Raw genomic sequence first — 20,196 nt, 5'->3', positions numbered from 1 at the left:
AAAAACCAACACTAATTTTGCTTAATGCTGAATGCCTCAAGATAAGCGAAAATATTTCAAGGAAATAAAACTTGAGAAAAGTGCCCTTATATCTTAAGAAATGTAAAAAGACTCAAGATTCAAGTTTTGCCTTACATATTGACTAATTTTGACTGATTTTGTTATTATTATCGCCATATCTTTACAGCAACATTTAGGCAGTTAATGTTTTTTTGCATGATTGACTTCTTTCAGTGGTAATTAACGTGGACTATAAGTGCCGTTTGTTATGTGGAAATCACTTTCTTTCGCAATCGTTGTCTCTGAATTTAGATTATTCTATTTTCAGTTGGTATGCTACTACTGAAGGAGAAAACGACAGACACAGTGCTACAGTTACTAAAATTATACAATTCACTGCTTTTCTGCTAAACGCGGTAATATGATCTGGTCTTCAATTGTATTATTTTTATCTCTGGCTAAATGACTAAGGCATATCTTATCATTTTCATCGTCTTTTTTCTTCATCGTATTAGTTACATGTATTATGTTTATGTTATCAAAAATAGTTTGGTAAAGCAATGCATTTATGATAGTCCGAAATAACTTTAACTTAAACATCTTAAACATCATTTAATGGCAACATCTTTTTGTCTCAGTCTATTTATTTTGCTCTTACGAATTATATATGTAAAAAATGACAACGTGGTAAAATAGGCACACTTGTTATAACTTAGACTGGTGAATCATTTTAACTTCTGATATTTGCGTTCTTACATGTATTGATCATGTTTAAATTTGCATTATTATTATGTAATTGAAAAGTCTTAGACATGCAGATCATTTCCCATACTTTATATATAAAGCTGTAGACGAGTCAATATATCTCAAATAAACAAAGGTTGGGGAAAATTTATTTAATTCGAGTATGTAAAATAAAATGAAAAGTTAACCAAATAATAAATACCCAGATGAAAAAAAAGCAACCCCCCAACCCCCCCAAAAAAAAACACAAAAAAAAAAAAAACGAAACGAGACTATATGGGAAGTTGGGTTCTTTTAATATCGTTCTTCTATGGCTGATTTTTGGTGTCCATTTAACTTAAAAAAATAACTAAGATTAGGAAAAGTAGAAGTAATGATATATGTACATGTTTTTTGTGATTAATGACTGTTTTTGCAGTATTTATCAAAATAGTTCTATAACGAGACAAATGCAGCAATGACTTTGACCTGTTTTAAGTTAATTACGTAAATGGTAAGTGTAAACTCGGTATTGTCATGTGTTAATTGTTCACATTAGGTTGACCGATATTGTTTTCATCCACCTTATTCGTAGACGAGACCACCTTAAAAATGGGCATTAAGCTATATTTCATGTTTCAGATTGATCTACGGTATCAAACTGTGACAGACTACTCGTATTCAATATCCTGTCTTTTTGCTGGAATTTACATAGCTGATGTAAGTATCAACAGAGAACTTGCCAATTTAACTCTACATGTTGTGTCCATAGTTCAATAAATAACGACAGACTACAAACTGAATCAGCTCATACTAATATATGGACGACTAAGACTTTAATGATATGAATCATATTGTCTAAGTGATCAAGAATCTTTATTGTTCTCTACTCAAATGAAATGAACTGTAAAAACTGTAAAAATACAAGTCAATATAAATTTCCAATTTAATTACAATATTATATTTTCAAAATCATTTGCAATATATCCATGTTGTGACACATAAATAAAAATCGTTTCCCTTAAGAGTACGATGCTTCTAATGTTATAACATAATTTATGTAAACCCTGTCTGTAATGACGCCTTGGATTAAATCATGTCCGAATTTGTAATGCATATTTCCAGACATCCTGTTTCTGAGATATAATATCATCTGCAGGTTTCAAGCGATGCACCTTTTGTAGAAGACCATGTCTCCAATAACCAAGCTGTAGCTGAAACTGTTCTAAGCGCTTTCAAGGAATGGGGAGAGGATTCACTAGGAGATTTTAATTATGACCATGCTATGTTGTTTACAGGGTAAGAAAGGGTTTCTTACTTTTACGTCTTATATATACCATTTCATTATTATGATATGACTGCAGGAAACAGTCATGTGGTTTTGCTTCATGGCCACTTAGATGAACTAGGGAGAGCAATCCAGTTCCCATGTCACTCGGAATCAACAGCACCCAAATGGACATCGGATGGGCAGAGGTAGTTAAATGATGAGGTTGAAGGTCGTAATTATCATTTGTTAACCAGGGATACATTAAGTTTAGTTAGAAGTGACGGATACAGAAGTGACGATACTGAAAAACTTGAAACGGACAGGGAGGAAAGGTGGGGCACCAATGGAAAGGAAGTAGGACAAATTATTACTGAAATCACAGAACACATTTAACGAAAATATATATGGAAGGAAATCTAAGACAGATAAATAAATACTATTTTTTTAAACTATCTTAATTTTGCTGTCTTATTCTAAATTTGATGGTGATAAAAAAGACAAAACTGCAAACTCAGTTACGAAATAAGTGGTTGAACGAGTTTGTTTAAGGAGTTTGAGCCTTTTTGAAGGAGTTTGTAGGTAATGTAAAAGTCAAATTAATTTATATGGACTTGCTTTGTATTTACTATCATGTATGTATGAATGACTTGTATTGTTTCAATAAAAATGTCAAATAAGATGTATGCCATTTAGCTTGTAGTCATTATGTACGAATGTAATGGACGAATGATTTCGAATTCAAAATTTTACCATTTAATTCCAATTGTTGCATACACATTAGCTTGCGTGAAGTCCATGACCTATAACACAAAGACTGATCCTAAAAAAGGTCAAATTATCGGAAAATAATTACTTTGTATTTGTTTATCACATTAGTTCCATATTTCATGATTGTATAGTTAGAAAAATATAATCAACAAAACTTGATTTTCACAAAAAATATGGTTATGATGTTCCGATTAGATATGAAGCGGTGTCGTTTGATTTTTAAATGATTATTGAAATGTTATTTTCGAAGCGGTTTTTGTAAGTCATTTCAATGATTTGAGGTTTTAATGACAAGAAGTGACTGAAATTTCTAGGGGGCGTGTACGGTAACTTGCACCTTCCAGTACTGTCCATGAACAGACTTTATCAATCCGAGCCCTTAAGGCGTTCCTTTTCTCTATTTTATAAAGAAAATCTTATCAGCACATTACCGAAAGCGAGTCACACTTAGTTAAAGACTTACAAAACATTGAAATAAACCGTTTTCCAAAATTTTGATGATTTATTTTAATTATATTTTATTGCTATATACGAGGGGTTATCCAAAAATTCGTGGACTTTTTAAATATTTCTTGAACATCGATGTGTATTGTAGCATACATTGTAGAATATTATCAACACATTTTGAAAGAAACAGTCAATTGTGTCCATAAATAATGATTTTATATTGCTTTTAAATAAGCACATACACGGCACCCGGCGCACGGTAGAAAAACGCAGTAAGTCATCGTATATTTTTGCTAAAAAAACTAAAAAATAACGCAGAAAACCCGCTGAAAATCGCATGTTTCTTCTATAATGTCATTTTAGTAATTCTTTGAAATAATAGACGTCATTTCCGTTTATTTTTGTTGATATCGCTAGAAACGCCAGACGCCTTTATTGTTTACAACGGGAAAATGACGGACACGCGGTAATTAGAAAATCGCAAGATCATTAATTTTTGTTGTAATTGGGGGATGACACCTACAAAATATTTCATAAAATCAGCAGACGAACAGAGAAAAGAAAATTTCACAATCATTAGTGTTAAAGTGGCAAAAGAAATTTAGTGATTGACATTACTTTGAGAAGCAGTAACCGTCAATGACTGCGTAACGTTGAAGCACAAGCTGTACGTTAATATTAATAATATCTGTCATATTTTGCGGTTCGGATCGGAATATCCGTCCCGAGGTGACCCGCCCATTGGGCGGTAACGAGGCTTGCCGAGTTACCGCCCATGGGCGGGTGACCGAGGGACGGATATTCCGATCCGAACCACAAACATATGTCAGATATTTTTTCTTGCATATTCTGCCATATTCCATTATACTTTAAATTCTTTATCTTTATTTTCAATGAAAATTTATATCATTACAACCGTAACTACTTTCTTACAACAGCGTATGAATTACAACTTCATTCATAACGGTAAAATGACGTCATCCTAATCGTGCCATTGTACAGCACGCGACTCATCTGGAACCCCCTATGCCAGATGAAATTTCCGGCATGGGTAAAACTCACGGAAACGCCAGTCTGATATGCAAGAATATCACGTTGCGTCAATAATTTTTTGGAGTGCGCCGCTGTCGCCGACATGTGTTTATGTAAAATTGAATATTGTTGGAATGTAAAAAGCTGCTCATATGAATTTTTCTGTGCTTTTTGTTATTAATTCTTCTAAACAGTGTAAGAATTTCAAATTAATATCTCAAATATATTTTACGCAACAAAGAAAGTCCACGAATTTTTGGATTACCCCTCGTACATGTATATACAATACAGATACAAATTTCATATGTATTCTAAACAGCAAAAGCAAATGGGTTGGGCCCAAGTTCTTACAACATTAGCAGTCGGCCCTCCCCGGTTGTTTTTTTGATAGTTTCGTATCCATTAAGGTTATTTTCTGCAGGGCAAATGTTGGGATAAATTGAAAACGGGAGAAATAAAATACACTTTGTATATCAAATCAACAAACATTTTTTACGTTTTAATGAGTTTTTTTTGTCAAAACAAAATAACGACATTTATAGAAAATATGCTATTTGAAACAAATGTGCTCGCGTTTGCGCCTTTACACTCATCTATTTGATGAGAAGTAAACAAATTCAAGTTCATACCATGTTTTGTCATATTTTGTTTACTTTATAACATAGGTACGATATTGGAGAAACAATTGATGGCGCATTTATTTCTGACATAGCAGGTATAAAAGTTATTAATACATGGTGGAAATTGTATTCATTTCAACTAATCCATTCATTTTTGTGTTTCTAAACCCAAAAATTTTTACTCCCTATGAAACTTTTTTTCAAGGTTAAACCCCAAGTCCTGATAATAAATACAGATTTTTTTATTTTTTAAAATTCAACTGTTTAACGAAATTTACTGTTTGTGTTTGGGTAGTTTTCTTTTAACTTTTCCTTTTTTAAAAACAGAATTAATAAACTTTAAACCCCAAGTCGTAATTTTTTTAAATGAAAATGTCAGGGTTTTTAAGGGGCCCATTTTTTTTTATTTCAAAAACAAAAGATACTGCAAATTTTTCCCCTTAAGGTCTTGCTTTATTTCCCCGTGTATTATAAAAACCGGTGAACTATTTAAGGCCCCCAGTTTGGGGAAAGTTTGAGATTTTTTAAATCAATGAAGGGGGTTTGTTTTAAAAAGGGAAAGGGCAAGATTTGCGCACATAAAGCTTGGAAAATAAGTAATAAAAATAAAAAATGTTAATTACTTGTTTTTCACGTTAACCCTTTTGAAAAAAAGTGTTTGGGTTTTAAAGGAATTACTTTCAAAGTTCATTTGTTTACTGTGTTTTTTAGAATCGCATTAATTCTAATGCAGCATTCTCAGGTCATTTTCAAATTGTTAATTACTTGGAAATTAAACAAAGGGAGTGAAAAGGAGAGATCAAGATTAGCAAGTGTTCATTAGGGCGTTTATTGAGTGCGACTCTTACTTGCTGAACTTTGTTTTGATATTTCATTGAATGATCAGCTGCATAATTATTTCATTGTTTTACAGTTTTATCATTAATCCTTTCCATGTTCTGTTTCAGCCTTGGATCATCACATGATGGTAGTTCAAATACTTGTTCTGGTGGTTATGTCATGGAGCCGTCTGTAAAAGTTAGTGGAAATGCATACGAAAACCTAGAACTTTGGCAGTTCTCCTCTTGTTCACAGACATATTTTGATACTTATATCACGGATTTAAATGATGCGTAAGTTTAAAGTTTTAATTAGTGGTGAATTTGATTAATTATCCATGTTCTTAACATAACATTGTCAGAAAATAGATAAGGAAATATATAATTGTACAAACGGGTCGGACTGCATCAAGGTATCTTGATTGTATTTTAACAGGATTTTGAAAACTGTCTTGATCTATTACAAAAGGGTAATTTACATGTACAAAAAGGTTATTTATATGTTATTGACCCATGCAGGCTTTTTGAATAGTCGATGTTTTTGAAGCGTAATGATCAAAAGAGCATACCAAAAACTGTTATGTTGAAGGCGAGTATTTACTGAAATAACAAATCGGACATACCCAGCAAACACATGACGTTAAAATAACGTCGGATATTAACGTTAGATTTTGTCACAACGTCGGCGAACAAAAATACGACCGTAAATTCTGACGTTAAAAAAAACCGATGTCTGATTAGACGTTTCTTTTTGACGTCGTACTAACAGTCAGGTTCTGGTCGGACCATCCTGAACGGTAGGGTTAAAAAATTAACAAACAAAAAAATCGTTATTTGCACTGTTGTAATCATTTAAACTTTTTTCCAAATGTTTATTTGGGCTTACAAATGAAGTGAAGTATTAATATTGATCCCCAGCCAAAAGATCCGGGGCCCCCTGCCATCCTAAAAAACATATAGGTGGCGCCTTATATAGGCAAGTTTATCATGTGTTATTGTTATGAAATTTATTTACGAGCCAAGATCGTTTACAGTTTAATATTTAACTTACTAATATTATATTTGTGGTACATTTATATGTATCCAAAATCCCCCCAGAGTTTTTAATAGTGCCTTAAAATTTAATTTCATAGTGAAAGAAAAGGGAAAAGAAAAATATATATAACCTATAATTCAATTACAGCCACGTGGAGGAAATTAAAATTTTCGTAGGCGTTACTTTTTGGCTGTGGGGTTCAGGAATCGGGAAGAAATTGATAAAAGTGAATTTTTAAAGGATTTTCTTGAAAAAAAAAGGTAAATTTAATTTATTTAAATTTATTTTTTTTTAAATTTTAATTTTTTGATAAAAAAAATTGCAGGGATTAAACCCCATTCTTTAAATTAATTTATTATTCGGAACAGTTAAACCCAAAATGTCACACAATTTCCCCAAAATTTGTTTGGGGGAAAAAAAAATCTTTTAAATTTTTAATTTTAATTTTTAATTTTAAATAATGTCCCCCTTTTCAGTACTACCAAAGAAAATCCCTTAGTTTTCATATTTTTTTTAAACCTGGGGATGTTTTTGTAAACTTAAAATCGGGAGAATTGAGAATGCTTTTTGAAACTTTTAATTTAAAAACTATAAAAAATTTTTTAAGCCCTTGTTTTTAAAAGGGTAGAATATACATAATTTTAGAAATATAATTTTCTTTTCAGATAGTTCAAGTGTTGGACATGCTCTCAAAGGTCGGAGGGACAGAAACACGTGATTATGTAAAAAGAAACATGGCAAAGTAAGATTTTTGTCAAATTCTTTACATACTTATAATCCATAACTAAACTGGAGTTTTTTAAAGTGGCCTTTTTAAATTTTCAGTATTTCATGTTTAGTTTCAATTTTTGTTAAAGCTATCTTATAAAAAGCTAGCAAAATTGTTCATTAAGTTAAGATAACTTTCAAAATTTCTAAAGGGCAGATAACCATGAAAAACATTTTAGCTTGTTATTTGTCCCATTTTTTAATAAATTTTTTTATTTTCAGTGAAAATGACATCACAAACGCTATTGGACATTAAACGTATTCTCCGGACAGACGAGGGGTGGTGGTAGAGAAAGGTCATATCTAAAAGCATAACACCTCCAAATTTGTGCTAATTCTCATGGATATTTAAAAGTATAACTTTGTGAAGTAACTAAAAGGAAGTAATTTACTGTATACCTTAGTGACAAGTATCAAAAGGAGGTCAAAATATGCAAAATGGCACTAAATGTTTTAGTAATGCTGTAGAAATATAGTTAAAATACTGAAAATCTGTCATAAATTGCTTGAAACATTATTATCCGAATCTTTTAACTTTTCTTAAAATTATATTTTTATTGAAATGTACATACATTGTTTTGTTCTTTAATATTTGTATATGTTTTCTTAGTTTCATTTATGTCATTGTTTTTTGTAATACTTTTTGTTTTGTTATTAACTTATTTTATGTTTTTTGTTTAATTTATGAAAAGTATTTAGCCTTGGAACTTTTATTTTAAATAAATAAAAAACATAAAAACATATTTTTGATTTTAGTTTTTTGTTATACATTTCATTGGAGTGAAAGTTACTTAATAGAATGAGTTACATTAAATTTGATCAAAGCAGGATTAGCCAGAAAATATTTATAATGTGGTAAAACAAAAAGGATTAGGGAATGATCAGATTAAGGTCGGAAAATGGTCAAATTTAGGGCAGAAAATGGTTAGAAACTGGTTAGATTTAGGTCGGAAAATGGTCAGATTTAGGTCGGAAAATGGTCCGATTGTGGTCGGAAAATGGTTAGATAATGGTCAGATTTTGGTCAGAAAAAGGTTGGATAATGGTTAGATTCTGACGTCTACCTGACGTCAGATTATTACGTCAAAAAAACTTTCAAATCCAACCGTTTTTCCGACCGTCATCCGACGTCAGAACCTGACTTAAATCTGACGTCAGTATGACGTTTTGTGTTTGCTGGGTATACACTTAACAAATGTTATTCATTTATAAATGGTCTCATATGTGTGTCAATTTGGATACGATCGTGCTGAAACTTAAAAACAGTTGAGGGACATGACATGATATTCCATTGATTAAATATCGTAAGAAATGAAAAATAAGTTATATGCTCAATAAATGTGATAGTGCGTTATAAGCCAAAGAGGCAAGATAAATATATCATTGAAAGTTCTGTAATAACCTATGCCCAATCCGACTATTGATTTCAATCTGGAAGCATTGTCGCCTGAATGTGACCAATCTTTTTCATAATATTGGGGTAGATTTATTCACTTTAGAACATTTTTTGCATTTTCTCCTAGGCGATGGTTTGTGGCACCCTATGAGGCGAATCATTTCACCCCGTATGGCTCTTATTACATTTCCGTATAGGTTCTACCACATTTAAGTCTACAGATGTCTCTCAACTGTATATATTAAAAATTCAAGCATGATAGGGTCAATAGTGAATCACATTTTAAATTATTTATACATGCACAATTAAAAGATTTGTTAAGTGGACAATATAACTTAGAAAACCTTATATTATTCAAAACATATTTAAGAGTGGATGATAGAATTTAAAAAAAGCACGGAAAATACCTATTGTCACCACTTTAGGTAAATGATAGACAGCTATGTTACGGGTAGGAAATGTGCAAGCTCCAGTAAAATGTTTATTCATTTACAGTCAATTGTATTAAATGGATATATATTTCTTAATTTGTTGTCCATCTTAGATCCTTAAACTGTATGACTGTAAGAACAGCAACATATAATGATGACCTTGACCCTTATGTAAATGACATTGCGGGTCAGCTTTACAATCCTGATATCCAATGTGAGCGGATAAGAGGATCAGGATCGTTTTTGTACAGGGTAAGTATAATCTAAATGTATTTCATAATATTCTGAAATTACAATATCTGATTGAAGATATAGGATTTAATGTTTGTAAATGTCATTCGATCGGTTGACCTCTTCGTTTCCGATCGATAACTAGAGAAATTTGACCCTTGGCCTTCATAATGCCTAGCATAATCAACCAAATTAAGTAACATCATTTATTAAGGAGGGGTCGATGCAAAAACGTCAATTGTACAGTTTCCTTGAATGTGAAAATCGCTTCCGCTAAATAACTAGTGAACCAATTAAACACATAGCCTCTAATCTTATCAAGATTTCTGAATGTTAACATCAACAGGTCAATGTGTTTTGAATGTGTCATTTAATGTGAAAACCATTCAATACGTAGGAAATAATGTAACCCACAACGTTCAAACTTTAAATGATGATCAAACTCATTAAATAAAAGAGCATTGTTTGTTCTAAGCTGCTTAAAGATAAGGGCAAAAATGATTCCCAAGCGTAAACCGTTTCCGTTCAGAAATAGAGAAACATGAGACACGAAGCCTTCAAATTTTTAAGGATGATTATCTCCTTTAAAGTAAAATCTATTATCTTTTTGCTCGACTGTTGGTCAGGGTGACATTCAACTAGAATTCTGGAAACTTGAAAGTCCATTTACGCTAAAAAAATAGAGAAATATATGATCAGTAACCTTTAAACTTACTTCACAGGATACTTAACCTCATTGAATAGGAAACCTCTTTTGTAGCTAAGCTACTGAATGTCAAAGTCACAATGACATTGAAGGTTTGGTTTAAGTCGTTTTCGCTACATCATTAGATAAACTTTTTACAGATTTAAAACTATACAAAACCGCACTAAGTTTATGTCCTATATTTGACTATCAGGATTCTCAAATATCAAGACCAAATTAACTCTATTCCAAGAACCGTTAATACAAAAAAGAGAAAGCATTTCCACTAAATTATAGCAAGAAATTATTTCGACAATTGTTTTAAATGTTCATTAGATAAGCATCCTCGTTTATATAAGTTAAAAACATCATCTATCGTTTATTTGTACTACTTGAATGGTTACAGTGACCTTTAACAAGAAAGGTCAATAGAATACCACCTGAAGTCCTGAACCACTATTTAAAAACGTCTTGGGGGAAATTTTGTATTTTTTTAGACATTTTGGTTATGTACTGTCATAATCAGTGTGAGAATGTAATAAATTTCCCTTAATTGTTTTACTTTCCTACTCAATTGGTAATGACATATTGACAATAAAATTAAATTATCACATATTTTATTGCACATGACGTTATCTGCGTATCAGATAAGTTAATTTAAACACAATTTTGTTCAAACTATAGTCCAAATACGATGGTAATTATTCAACAATATGTCAGTCAATGGCATGCGCCTCAACAACCACTTCTGGTAGTTACAACTACTACATTCCATGGGAAGGGACTACGTGTGGAAATGGCAGGGTACGATTTATTTCATTTATCAAAATTAACATTTAATTAGATAACTTGCTAAAATACCTTCTTTTTGATATAAATTGCGTAATCTAAAATTTTCATTATGCCATTATAAATAATCATCATTTATCAATTAAAATAATTGCATCACAAAGAAATATATTGACTCTGTAAATTTATCCTTAGATGTGTCAATCAGGGCATTGCGTCGAATCTCCCTTAGCACCTCCAGTCGACGATGGTAAGTGAAACTTCAATGTAAAATATTGTAAAGGAATGATCTGTACCTGAATATATTTATGTATTGTTAGATTTACTAAACACCTAAAAACACATGTACATGATAATTAATATATTGACCTTTAGTTCTGTCAGGTTTATGCACCAAAAAAAAATGGGCTGGCAATTAATAGCATAAGTAAGTCATTTTTTGACTGGTAACAAATGTGGAACACCAACGTGAAGTTTAACATTTTTCTTTTAAATGCAGCACTATCAGCGGAAGTTTGAATGAGCAAATGAATCATAAAATGTACCCAAAATGCGTTATCTAAAACAAAAATAAACACTATTCAAAAAACTGGATTTTATATGGATTACTCTGAATACGAAACTGACTACAGAAAAATATTTTATTGTGATAGAGATAATTTGTAAACAATACGTCATTGAAGGTCAACATAAGTTCAACCTTGTTTTCAAAGCTTAATACATACAAATTCATATGTTGCTGCAATGCAGCAATTGAGAAGTTTCGCGCAAAACAATGCGTTCATTACAGATACCTTGCTAAAACATTTCTGCACACAAGGCATTTTCTATTCTAGATGAGGGACAAGTGTACATTATTTTGGATATTTTGTAAATCATTTAAATTTGCAAATGAAACTTATCGTATACACTTTCCATGACAGAGGGGCCAGATATTAAATCTAAAAAAAAGTGCTTTCACTGATGCCTACCTTGTAAGGAAAGTAAAACAAACACAACTTACAAGACTAGTAAATGCAATGTGACATGAGAGTAGTGCAACATTGTTCTGTTTGTGTCACAACTGTAGTCAGTAATATTAGATGATAAAAAAAATCAGGCGAGAAAAAGAGTCGTTCATCTTGTAGGTCAGGGCGGGCGAATGAAGTAAGCAGACTTGTTTTACAAAAAGATGAAGATAAATAAAAAAATAAGCAGCAGTGCATTAAGTGATGAAATAAAAATTGGGGAAATAGGTGAATCTTTAAGCTATATTGGCCTAAGTGGTTATAAACAAAAAACATATCGATAACCTTCATAGTATGGGTATTGAGTTGTTTATCATAACTCTTGTCATCATATATTTCTATGAATAAAAAGAATTTATTGTTTTGAAAATGTCAGTGTTTCTTGTTGAATTTCCCTGGTCGGGTCGGCACAGGTAACAAAAATATCAGCCATCTGTCAGAGTCAAATCATACCTACCCTGTTATTTTATACACTCTTGTGGCTCTCCCTTCATAATCGCTAAGACTTTCATTCTGCGACAATATTACCTTTTTTAAAACAATCATTGTCAGTATCAATTTTAGGGAATATTGCATCTTTGCACCATGTGACTTCCCATAAATAGTGAAATACCAAAGAGAATTTACAACTATCATAACTATTTGAACACACAGTTATAAATATCTACTGTGAAAACAACCCTTTGCGTCAATTCCTTTTAAACAAAGCAGATCTACTAACTCTATAATTATCTGGAATGGGCTACATGAATTTAGCCAGTTTTACAATACGTTATAAAATTATAAAAATTATCAACATATAAAACAGAAACTGAGATAGGGATTCATTTATACCATACCAATTTATAAAGCCATTAAGATGTTTAATTAGTACTATTCTAGTTCCCATCTACAAATTTTCACTATAATAATTGATGGTAATTTGTTCGAATGGTGGTTGTTACTTAGTCGCGACGTTTTGGTCAATCTGTTAATGTGCGATAATGACATGTGTATGTGAATAAATGATACCGAATGATTGGGAAAACAATATTAACACTACAATGAAAAATTTAACAATGTTTTATTTGTTATTGTGAAATGAAACTTGCATCCAAACTTCTTTTTTTTTAAAAAGAAAAAGATATCAAGATAAGAATAGATAAATAACAATCCTAAGCCAAAAGCCTGAAAATGAGATGACAATGAGAAATGAAAATTGACCTTTTTCTTGGCCTTAGTTCGATTCTCTGTTTGTGACCGGCTTAAGTTTGGTACTTTCTATGTGAACGGCCGTAGTGGCTAGGATATGTCGGCGATTGCATTTTGTGAACGTTGGATTGCTTTGTTGATTTTTGTTCTAATATTTTTACAATATCCTTTAAAGTGAAGTAGGTAGCATCTTTTTTACAAACGTACATGTATATCTCAAACGTTTAACTTAAAACTATTTGTTGAACAGAAACGTGTCTATTCGGAGATGTTCCTTACAACATGCCGTTCCAGACATCTGGTTGTTATGATTTTCTCGGAACTCGTGAAACATCTTACAATTGTTACCATGAACCGTACAGGCTACACTGTTGTGAAACTTGTGAAGCTATAAGGCAAAATAACACGGCGTATGTAGGTATGTTTTTGCTATGATTTCCTAGATGTTTACCGCCGTATTTCGTAGCATATTATGTTGCCATTTGGCACTTGTGCTTTTGAAATGCTCTGATGATTGTCAGGGAACACTTTTGCCATATCTTGCATTGTTTTAAAATGTGATGGCTTTATTTGATTGGTGTCCTTAATACTTTTTTCATTTTAACATGGCCTGTTTTGATTATGTGTAAGAGAAATACAATACTCTGACATGGTTTGTGAAAGGAAAAGTGGCGTACATGACTACATACATTTAACGGGCTCAGATCACCAAGGACATTCGAACGTTTGTCTACATCAAAACATTGATAAAAATTAACCAATGGATTTCTTGTTCATTGTTTAAATCCTTAACAGCGGCCATCCAGTGGATAAAATGTCATTGTTCGACAGTTGCTACCTTTACACCCCAGTTACACAGAGCCATCGGTGATTGATCGGTAGTTTTTTTAGCCAAATTATGGAGTGAACCGATGACAACGTATTTAACACCGATATCACCTATTGGTCACCTGTTTTCCACATATCAACTGCTATTTGGGAAAGATAAGTTTCATCGGTGAGAAATTACCGATTGGGATTTTTCAAACATGTTTAAAATTCTCGATCGGTGAAAATGTTTTACAAATAACCGACAGCAACCGATATCACGAGATATGCAAGCTCTTAATCACCGATATCGCCGATCGGACAAAGATAACCAAATATGAATCACCGGCCATATCTGACGGAAAGTGTTTAACCACTGATGACTAGCTATCAAACACCGATTAACCAGCGTTACGCCCGATTTAGCTCCGATTTACAAACGATAAAAAACGATAGTATTTCAGCATTTTTATCACGAACCCGACCCCGTTTGAATTTGCTTTCTGTCACCGATGGCCGTTTACACAGAAAACCAGATATAAAATCACGCATGACAACCGATCATAACAGCGAGTAAATTTAAAATTAAATGACCGATTGGCGACCGATCGTCTGTGTAACTGGCCCTTAAAACCAGTGGATTGCGTATTTATCCACTGGTTAAGTATCACAATTCAACAGGTGGTTCTTGGAATAAAATGGCCGATTTATTGATGAATAAGAAATTTCAAAGAATCAGGAAGCTCCCCAAAAAATAATTTTGCATGTTTTGTAAGGATTGTTTAACTGCATTTTCTGAACTACAACAACAACAAATAGGAAAATGGTTGATAAAGCACTTTTTAAAAAATATTTCAATTAATTTTAATCATATGCATTTAATATGAAATGTTCTGGTTAAGAAAAAAATATATATGTAAGAAAGATATGGTTTCAAACAAGTTTTAATGATTTTTACTGTTTTAATGCTGATGGCTAACCACTTGAAAAGAACATTATCCGTAGGTTATAGCACTGGTGAAAGTTAACCAGCGCTTAGCGCATTTTATCCGTTAGAAAAATTTTGAACAACAGAATTTATGCAACCGACAAATTTTTAGCCAGTCGATAATGATTTTATCATTTGGTGGTTATCATTGACCAATATATTGAACAACAGGGTCCAGATGTAAAACCTGAAGACTCAGTGTGAAGCTTTATGATCAAATGTCCCATAGATTTCTTTTGTAGTAGGATAAAGGGCACGTGTAGCTTAAAGATTCTACTCAGATAGATTGTCAAGCATTGACTAAAAGTAAATAAAAATTCAACCAAATTCTCGCATGTGATAAGGGAAATTGTAACCTCCTTATGTATAATGTTTTGTTTACAACTCATGAGACCTTTATCCATCCACTTTGAGTTCATTTATACATTTCATATCCGTAACATTTTGACAAAACATGGTAATATTTTCCTTCGTTTTTAGATTGTGAATATGGAGATAAAGGTACTGGCTGTTCAGAAATTTCATTATATAGTTGCCGGTCTAACAGTGAACTATGCTGTCGAAGATGCCAAGATATACAATTAGATATTCTAGGTAAAACAAAATTTATGAAATTTCAGTTTTAAACTTAGGTTTAAAGGCCAATGAAGCCTATAAGATGCTTGAATTTTCAAACTTATATTTGTTTTTAAATTGCACATACAGTCGTTGATGTAATTAATTGTTTAACTTTATTTATGGTATTAACAAAGTTGTATTTGTTTTTTGAAAGAGATCCTTCCAGATATACCACATAATTTGAGATGAATGGCAGCTAGACGCTGATAAAAACACTATCAGTGGTTAACCTCGATACATATTGTTTTCAATTTATTTTACCTCTTTAAACACGAAGTATTTCAAATAAATAACATCTGTATTTTTCGTTTTCATTTTTTTTACTCTTTAAGCCCGAAGTACTTCAAATACATAACAACTGTATTTTATTATGGTTTCAGTTTTATACATACTTATCTGTTTCTTAAGTTCGTTGTGTGTTAATGTTTTGCCACGTTTCAGATATATGCAATAAAACTATAAGATATCTAGTTTTAACATTTCAAATTAAAAAAAATGATATTATTTATTTATTTTATGCTTTTCAGTGTTTTATTGTAATATATCAGATGATTATATTCTAATAAACCACTTGTGAAATTTATAAAATATAGCCGGACTATATCTGAATGCGAATGAAAGAAAATCATAACTAAATGGCATAACAGGCAGGAATAGATGCCGTCATACGTAAATTTTGCTTCTTTAGGAAAAGAAAGTCGATGTCACCATACATCATGTTAAAATTGTAACAAAATTAGAGATATTAAACAGAGCTATATTTCAAAATTGATGATGTGACGTCATGATGTGATGACGTCACAAAGGAGAATGCGCGTCGTTACGCGGCAAAATCAGTAATAAATACTTAAAAGCACTTAAAAGGCATGAAATAAAAAGAAAACTTATTTGTTTTACATATAAGATTGAAATATATTTCATTCGTGAACACCAGCTATTACATTTTCAGTCGTGGCTACGCCACTCATGAAAATATTGCATCTGATGTGAATCAAGTCAATCTTACATGCAAAACAAACAAGTACCCTCTATGTTATGATCTATTCATTCCAGTCTGTAAATGCTTCACACTTAATTGAAAGAATCGAGTATTCAAAAAGCATTTTTGTGAACAATCTTACATGTATTACCATAAGAAATAATCCATCCATATTTGTATCCGCTTAAAAGTACTGTGAACATGAACAAAACAGCTTCTTATATTGTTTTTGGACTTGATTATAGCTCCTGGTCTACAAAAATAATGATTACAAACACAAAGTAAGATCTTACAATGTTCAATAATGTAGAGATAAACCAAATTAAGACACACAGCATACCGGTATTTATCATGTATATCACAAAAAATTGTTATATTAGAGAGCAATTTACTAACACATAACTTTAGCAATGAAATGTAAACTAGTTTTACTGAAAACTGCTATTTGTTTGAATGATATTATAGACAATCAACTTACTAAGTTCTGTTGACTTTATTGCTAAGTTATAAAAATCAAACATTTCAGGTTGTCCTTGGGGTGATTTGTATTCTAGCTGTGCGGAGTTATCTTGCAGCACTTACTCTAAAGAATGTTGTCAAACCTGTGCATCTTCTACCACCATATCAATAAAAATTGCTCCACGCCCGATGAAAAAAACAAAAGCCCAATACCCTAACAACTTTTTTAAAATAAAACAACAAACCCTTATTCTCCCGCAACAATTTTAATCTTTTTTTCCCCATACCCACTACCCCCTTTCCCCCAAGGAACTTATAACCGATGCAAGTTACCCCTACTTTTTTTTTTTGTTTTTTTTATAAAATTTAAAAAAAAGTTGCTCGTTAATATTTTGAATTTTTTAAATTTACGGGGAAAAATGCATAACTTAAACTTTTTTCATTTTTTAAAAATTTGTTTTTGTTTTGTCAAAAACTTTCTCGTACCCCTAGATGCTTAAAAAATTTAAAATTATTTTTTAAATTTTTCTGTCTTGCAAACAGATTTATCTAAAATATAATTTGTTAAGCTTCGATGAGTAAACATATTACATTTGTTTAAAAAAGGGATATAACTCGAAAAAAATTTAGATTATTTCACTTAATCAACGATAGAATACAGGTTTTTTGCAGAGAATTTTAGCAAATTTCGCATAAAGTAGAACAAAGGAATGAGGTCATAGTAGTAATTTCATTCTGGTTATTGTTTTTGTTTTTGTTTTCGTTTAGGGCCACACACGCATCTTTTTACTTTGGGACCATTGCGCGGACGGTAATTTGCACTTCACAATACAGTCTATGAACAGGCTTAATCAAAACCGAGACTGGAACATTTCCAATTTTGTTTCTCTTAACTTTATCCGTTTAGCAATGATTTCGTACATGCGTCATTCGCTTTTAAGGCAATTCACTTCCATATCAATTTTATACAATTATTATAAAACTAAATGCTTTTTGCAGCAAATATATAGTTTTATTACCCTTCCAGATTTTTTCCACCTTTTTTCCGTCGAAAGAAATTGATATAACCGAGCCAGACGGGTAATATACACACTAAATATACCCGTTGGGTACCCAACGATGTAAACAACATGCGTTGTGGCGATGCGCGTACGGTTCTATTTTACGCGGTGTGAATTCCGATATACAAGCACTTTTTAAATGTCAAATACAAAATATTTACCAAAAGAAAGTAATGATAAATATTCTCATCAGTATTGAAAACAAATATGGCCTCGCCAATGCTTGATATTAATTACAAAAAAGTGTCTTTAACAGACTATTCCTTTTTTCTTGTTTACATTTGTTAGGTACGAAAGCAAATACGTCATGTATTTATGTGACGTCATGTTGTGGTGAAGGGGTACCCTAAAAGGGAATCTTATTTCGACGTTTCAATTGAAATAGCAATGATTTATTTTAAAATCGTACTAGGCAATGGAAGGGTAATAAAATTGTTATTTTGGTTTTGGAGTGATATATGTGGATATATTACCTGGCAAGATTTTATATCACCCTCGCCTAACGGCTCGGGTGATATAAAATTTTGCCAGGTAATATATCCACATATATCACTCCAAAACCAAAATAACATATATTATACACTTGGATGTTTTTGTGATTCGCCGTGGTAATGAATGAAAAGACAAGGTTTGAATTGTCAAACGTTCTGACAGTAACGTTGTATTGTTATGTTTTGCTAATCAAATATAGATCATAACAATATTTATCACATAAACCGCGGCGCAGGAGTGTAATAAAGCCATGTAATAAAAACGATATTACACTAGTGTAATGACACTTTGACATGACGTCATTTGCGCTACATAGAAACATAGCGTTAAAGCGCGCTAATGTTAGCGTTACACTATAGACGCGTCATTGAAAAATTACTCATTTTAACGGTTTACTGTTCTTATTTTATATATGTGATAAATAGAATATTATATTCGTGTAGATTCAATACTAAATTTATTGAACTCGTTGTATAAAACAATATTATGCTCGCCAGAGGCTCGCATAATATGATTTTATTCAATTCGTTCAATAAATTTAGTATTAAACTACACTCATCCAATATCCTCTATGTAATGATACTGAAATCGAGTTAATTTTTTTCTTCAATATGTTTGATTTTCTTTTATTCATATAATTAACCCTGTAAAATATTTTCTGTGACATATGATTTACATTTAACTGCATGCAGCCATTTTACTTTGAATTCAGTATCTTCTTTAGTGATGTTTAAAAATGATTTACTAGCGCATTATCAATATATCATAAGAGAAACAAGTTGAATGCCTCCAAAAAAGAGTTTAGTCTTTTTAAGTCAAACAAAATCAATACGAAGTGAAAAAGCCAACTTTGCAATGGCCAACATCGGTCCAAAAGCCCAAATAATTAAATTGTATCTTTGAAAACACTTATAATCTCATCAATCAGAGGTATCTGATCAGAAGTATCAAACGGTCCAAAACAAACAAAAGACAAAAGAACAATTATCATTTCTGTTGTAAAAATTGTCATAACTTTCGGTGAAAATAAACGATCGTCTGAATATAAATGTGCTTTAAAAAGTCATTCAAACAAAAAGAGATTTCAGTTGATGGACATTTAAAGAAGAAAATCCCTAGATTATACTAACTGAGTTGTGCATCAAGAGAACACAAACTTCTAGAATGGGCAAAGGCAAAACTACGACAAGATTTCCGCATATAAATTTCATATTTTGATTGTATTCTGTTTTTATTATAAGTGCTTTTGTTTAATCCGTTGAAGAAATGTGATGAATATAAAAATCTAAATCAAAATTGTAATTTTACATATCACTGTAAAGAGCGGAATGTTTTATTTGCAGTTTCATAATGACGTCTATGTGGTTTATTTAGTATATCAATTCTGAGTGCATTGTTGTAGAATAACGCACGGTTTGAGTTCAAATGTGTAGTAATATAATCACGAAGGCCGATAGGGCTGAGTGATTAATTACAAAGCATTTGAACGAAAAACGTGCATTATTATACAATAATGCACGAAGAATTAATATCTATTTCCATTCTAGCACGTCAAGAAAAAATATAATTATTATTATAAA

At 31.6% G+C, this 20,196-nt stretch overlaps 1 protein-coding gene across 1 annotated transcript; it reads left to right on the top strand.

Moving 5' to 3' along the window:
- The first annotated feature begins 1,335 nt into the window (after window positions 1-1,335).
- Window positions 1,336-17,333, top strand: LOC132760032 (uncharacterized). The gene is made up of 10 exons (XM_060751919.1): window positions 1,336-1,443; window positions 1,883-2,022; window positions 4,906-4,986; window positions 5,808-5,972; window positions 9,423-9,561; window positions 10,910-11,029; window positions 11,210-11,264; window positions 13,463-13,630; window positions 15,488-15,601; window positions 17,131-17,333. Exons 1-10 carry the CDS (start codon window positions 1,336-1,338, stop codon window positions 17,331-17,333), a joined length of 1,293 nt encoding a protein of 430 aa, XP_060607902.1.
- The last annotated feature ends 2,863 nt before the right edge of the window (window positions 17,334-20,196 follow it).

Source organism: Ruditapes philippinarum, unplaced genomic scaffold (genome assembly GCF_026571515.1).
Source record: "Ruditapes philippinarum isolate M1 unplaced genomic scaffold, ASM2657151v2 ctg1528_1_1_1_1, whole genome shotgun sequence".
In the NCBI taxonomy this organism is placed as follows: Eukaryota; Metazoa; Mollusca; class Bivalvia; order Venerida; family Veneridae; genus Ruditapes; species Ruditapes philippinarum.
Note: the sequence above shows the minus strand (reverse complement) of the source record. Positions and strands in the feature narration are given on the sequence as shown.

What these genes read in the sequence shown, in the direction of transcription:
- LOC132760032 (XM_060751919.1), top strand. Translation starts at nt 1,336, where the DNA reads ATGGGCATTAAGCTATATTTCATGTTTCAGATTGATCTACGGTATCAA. An exon ending in CTGGAATTTACATAGCTGAT is followed by an intron (nt 1,444 to 1,882) that starts GTAAGTATCAAC and finishes TATCATCTGCAG; the next exon opens with GTTTCAAGCGATGCACCTTT. An exon ending in CATGCTATGTTGTTTACAGG is followed by an intron (nt 2,023 to 4,905) that starts GTAAGAAAGGGT and finishes TTTATAACATAG; the next exon opens with GTACGATATTGGAGAAACAA.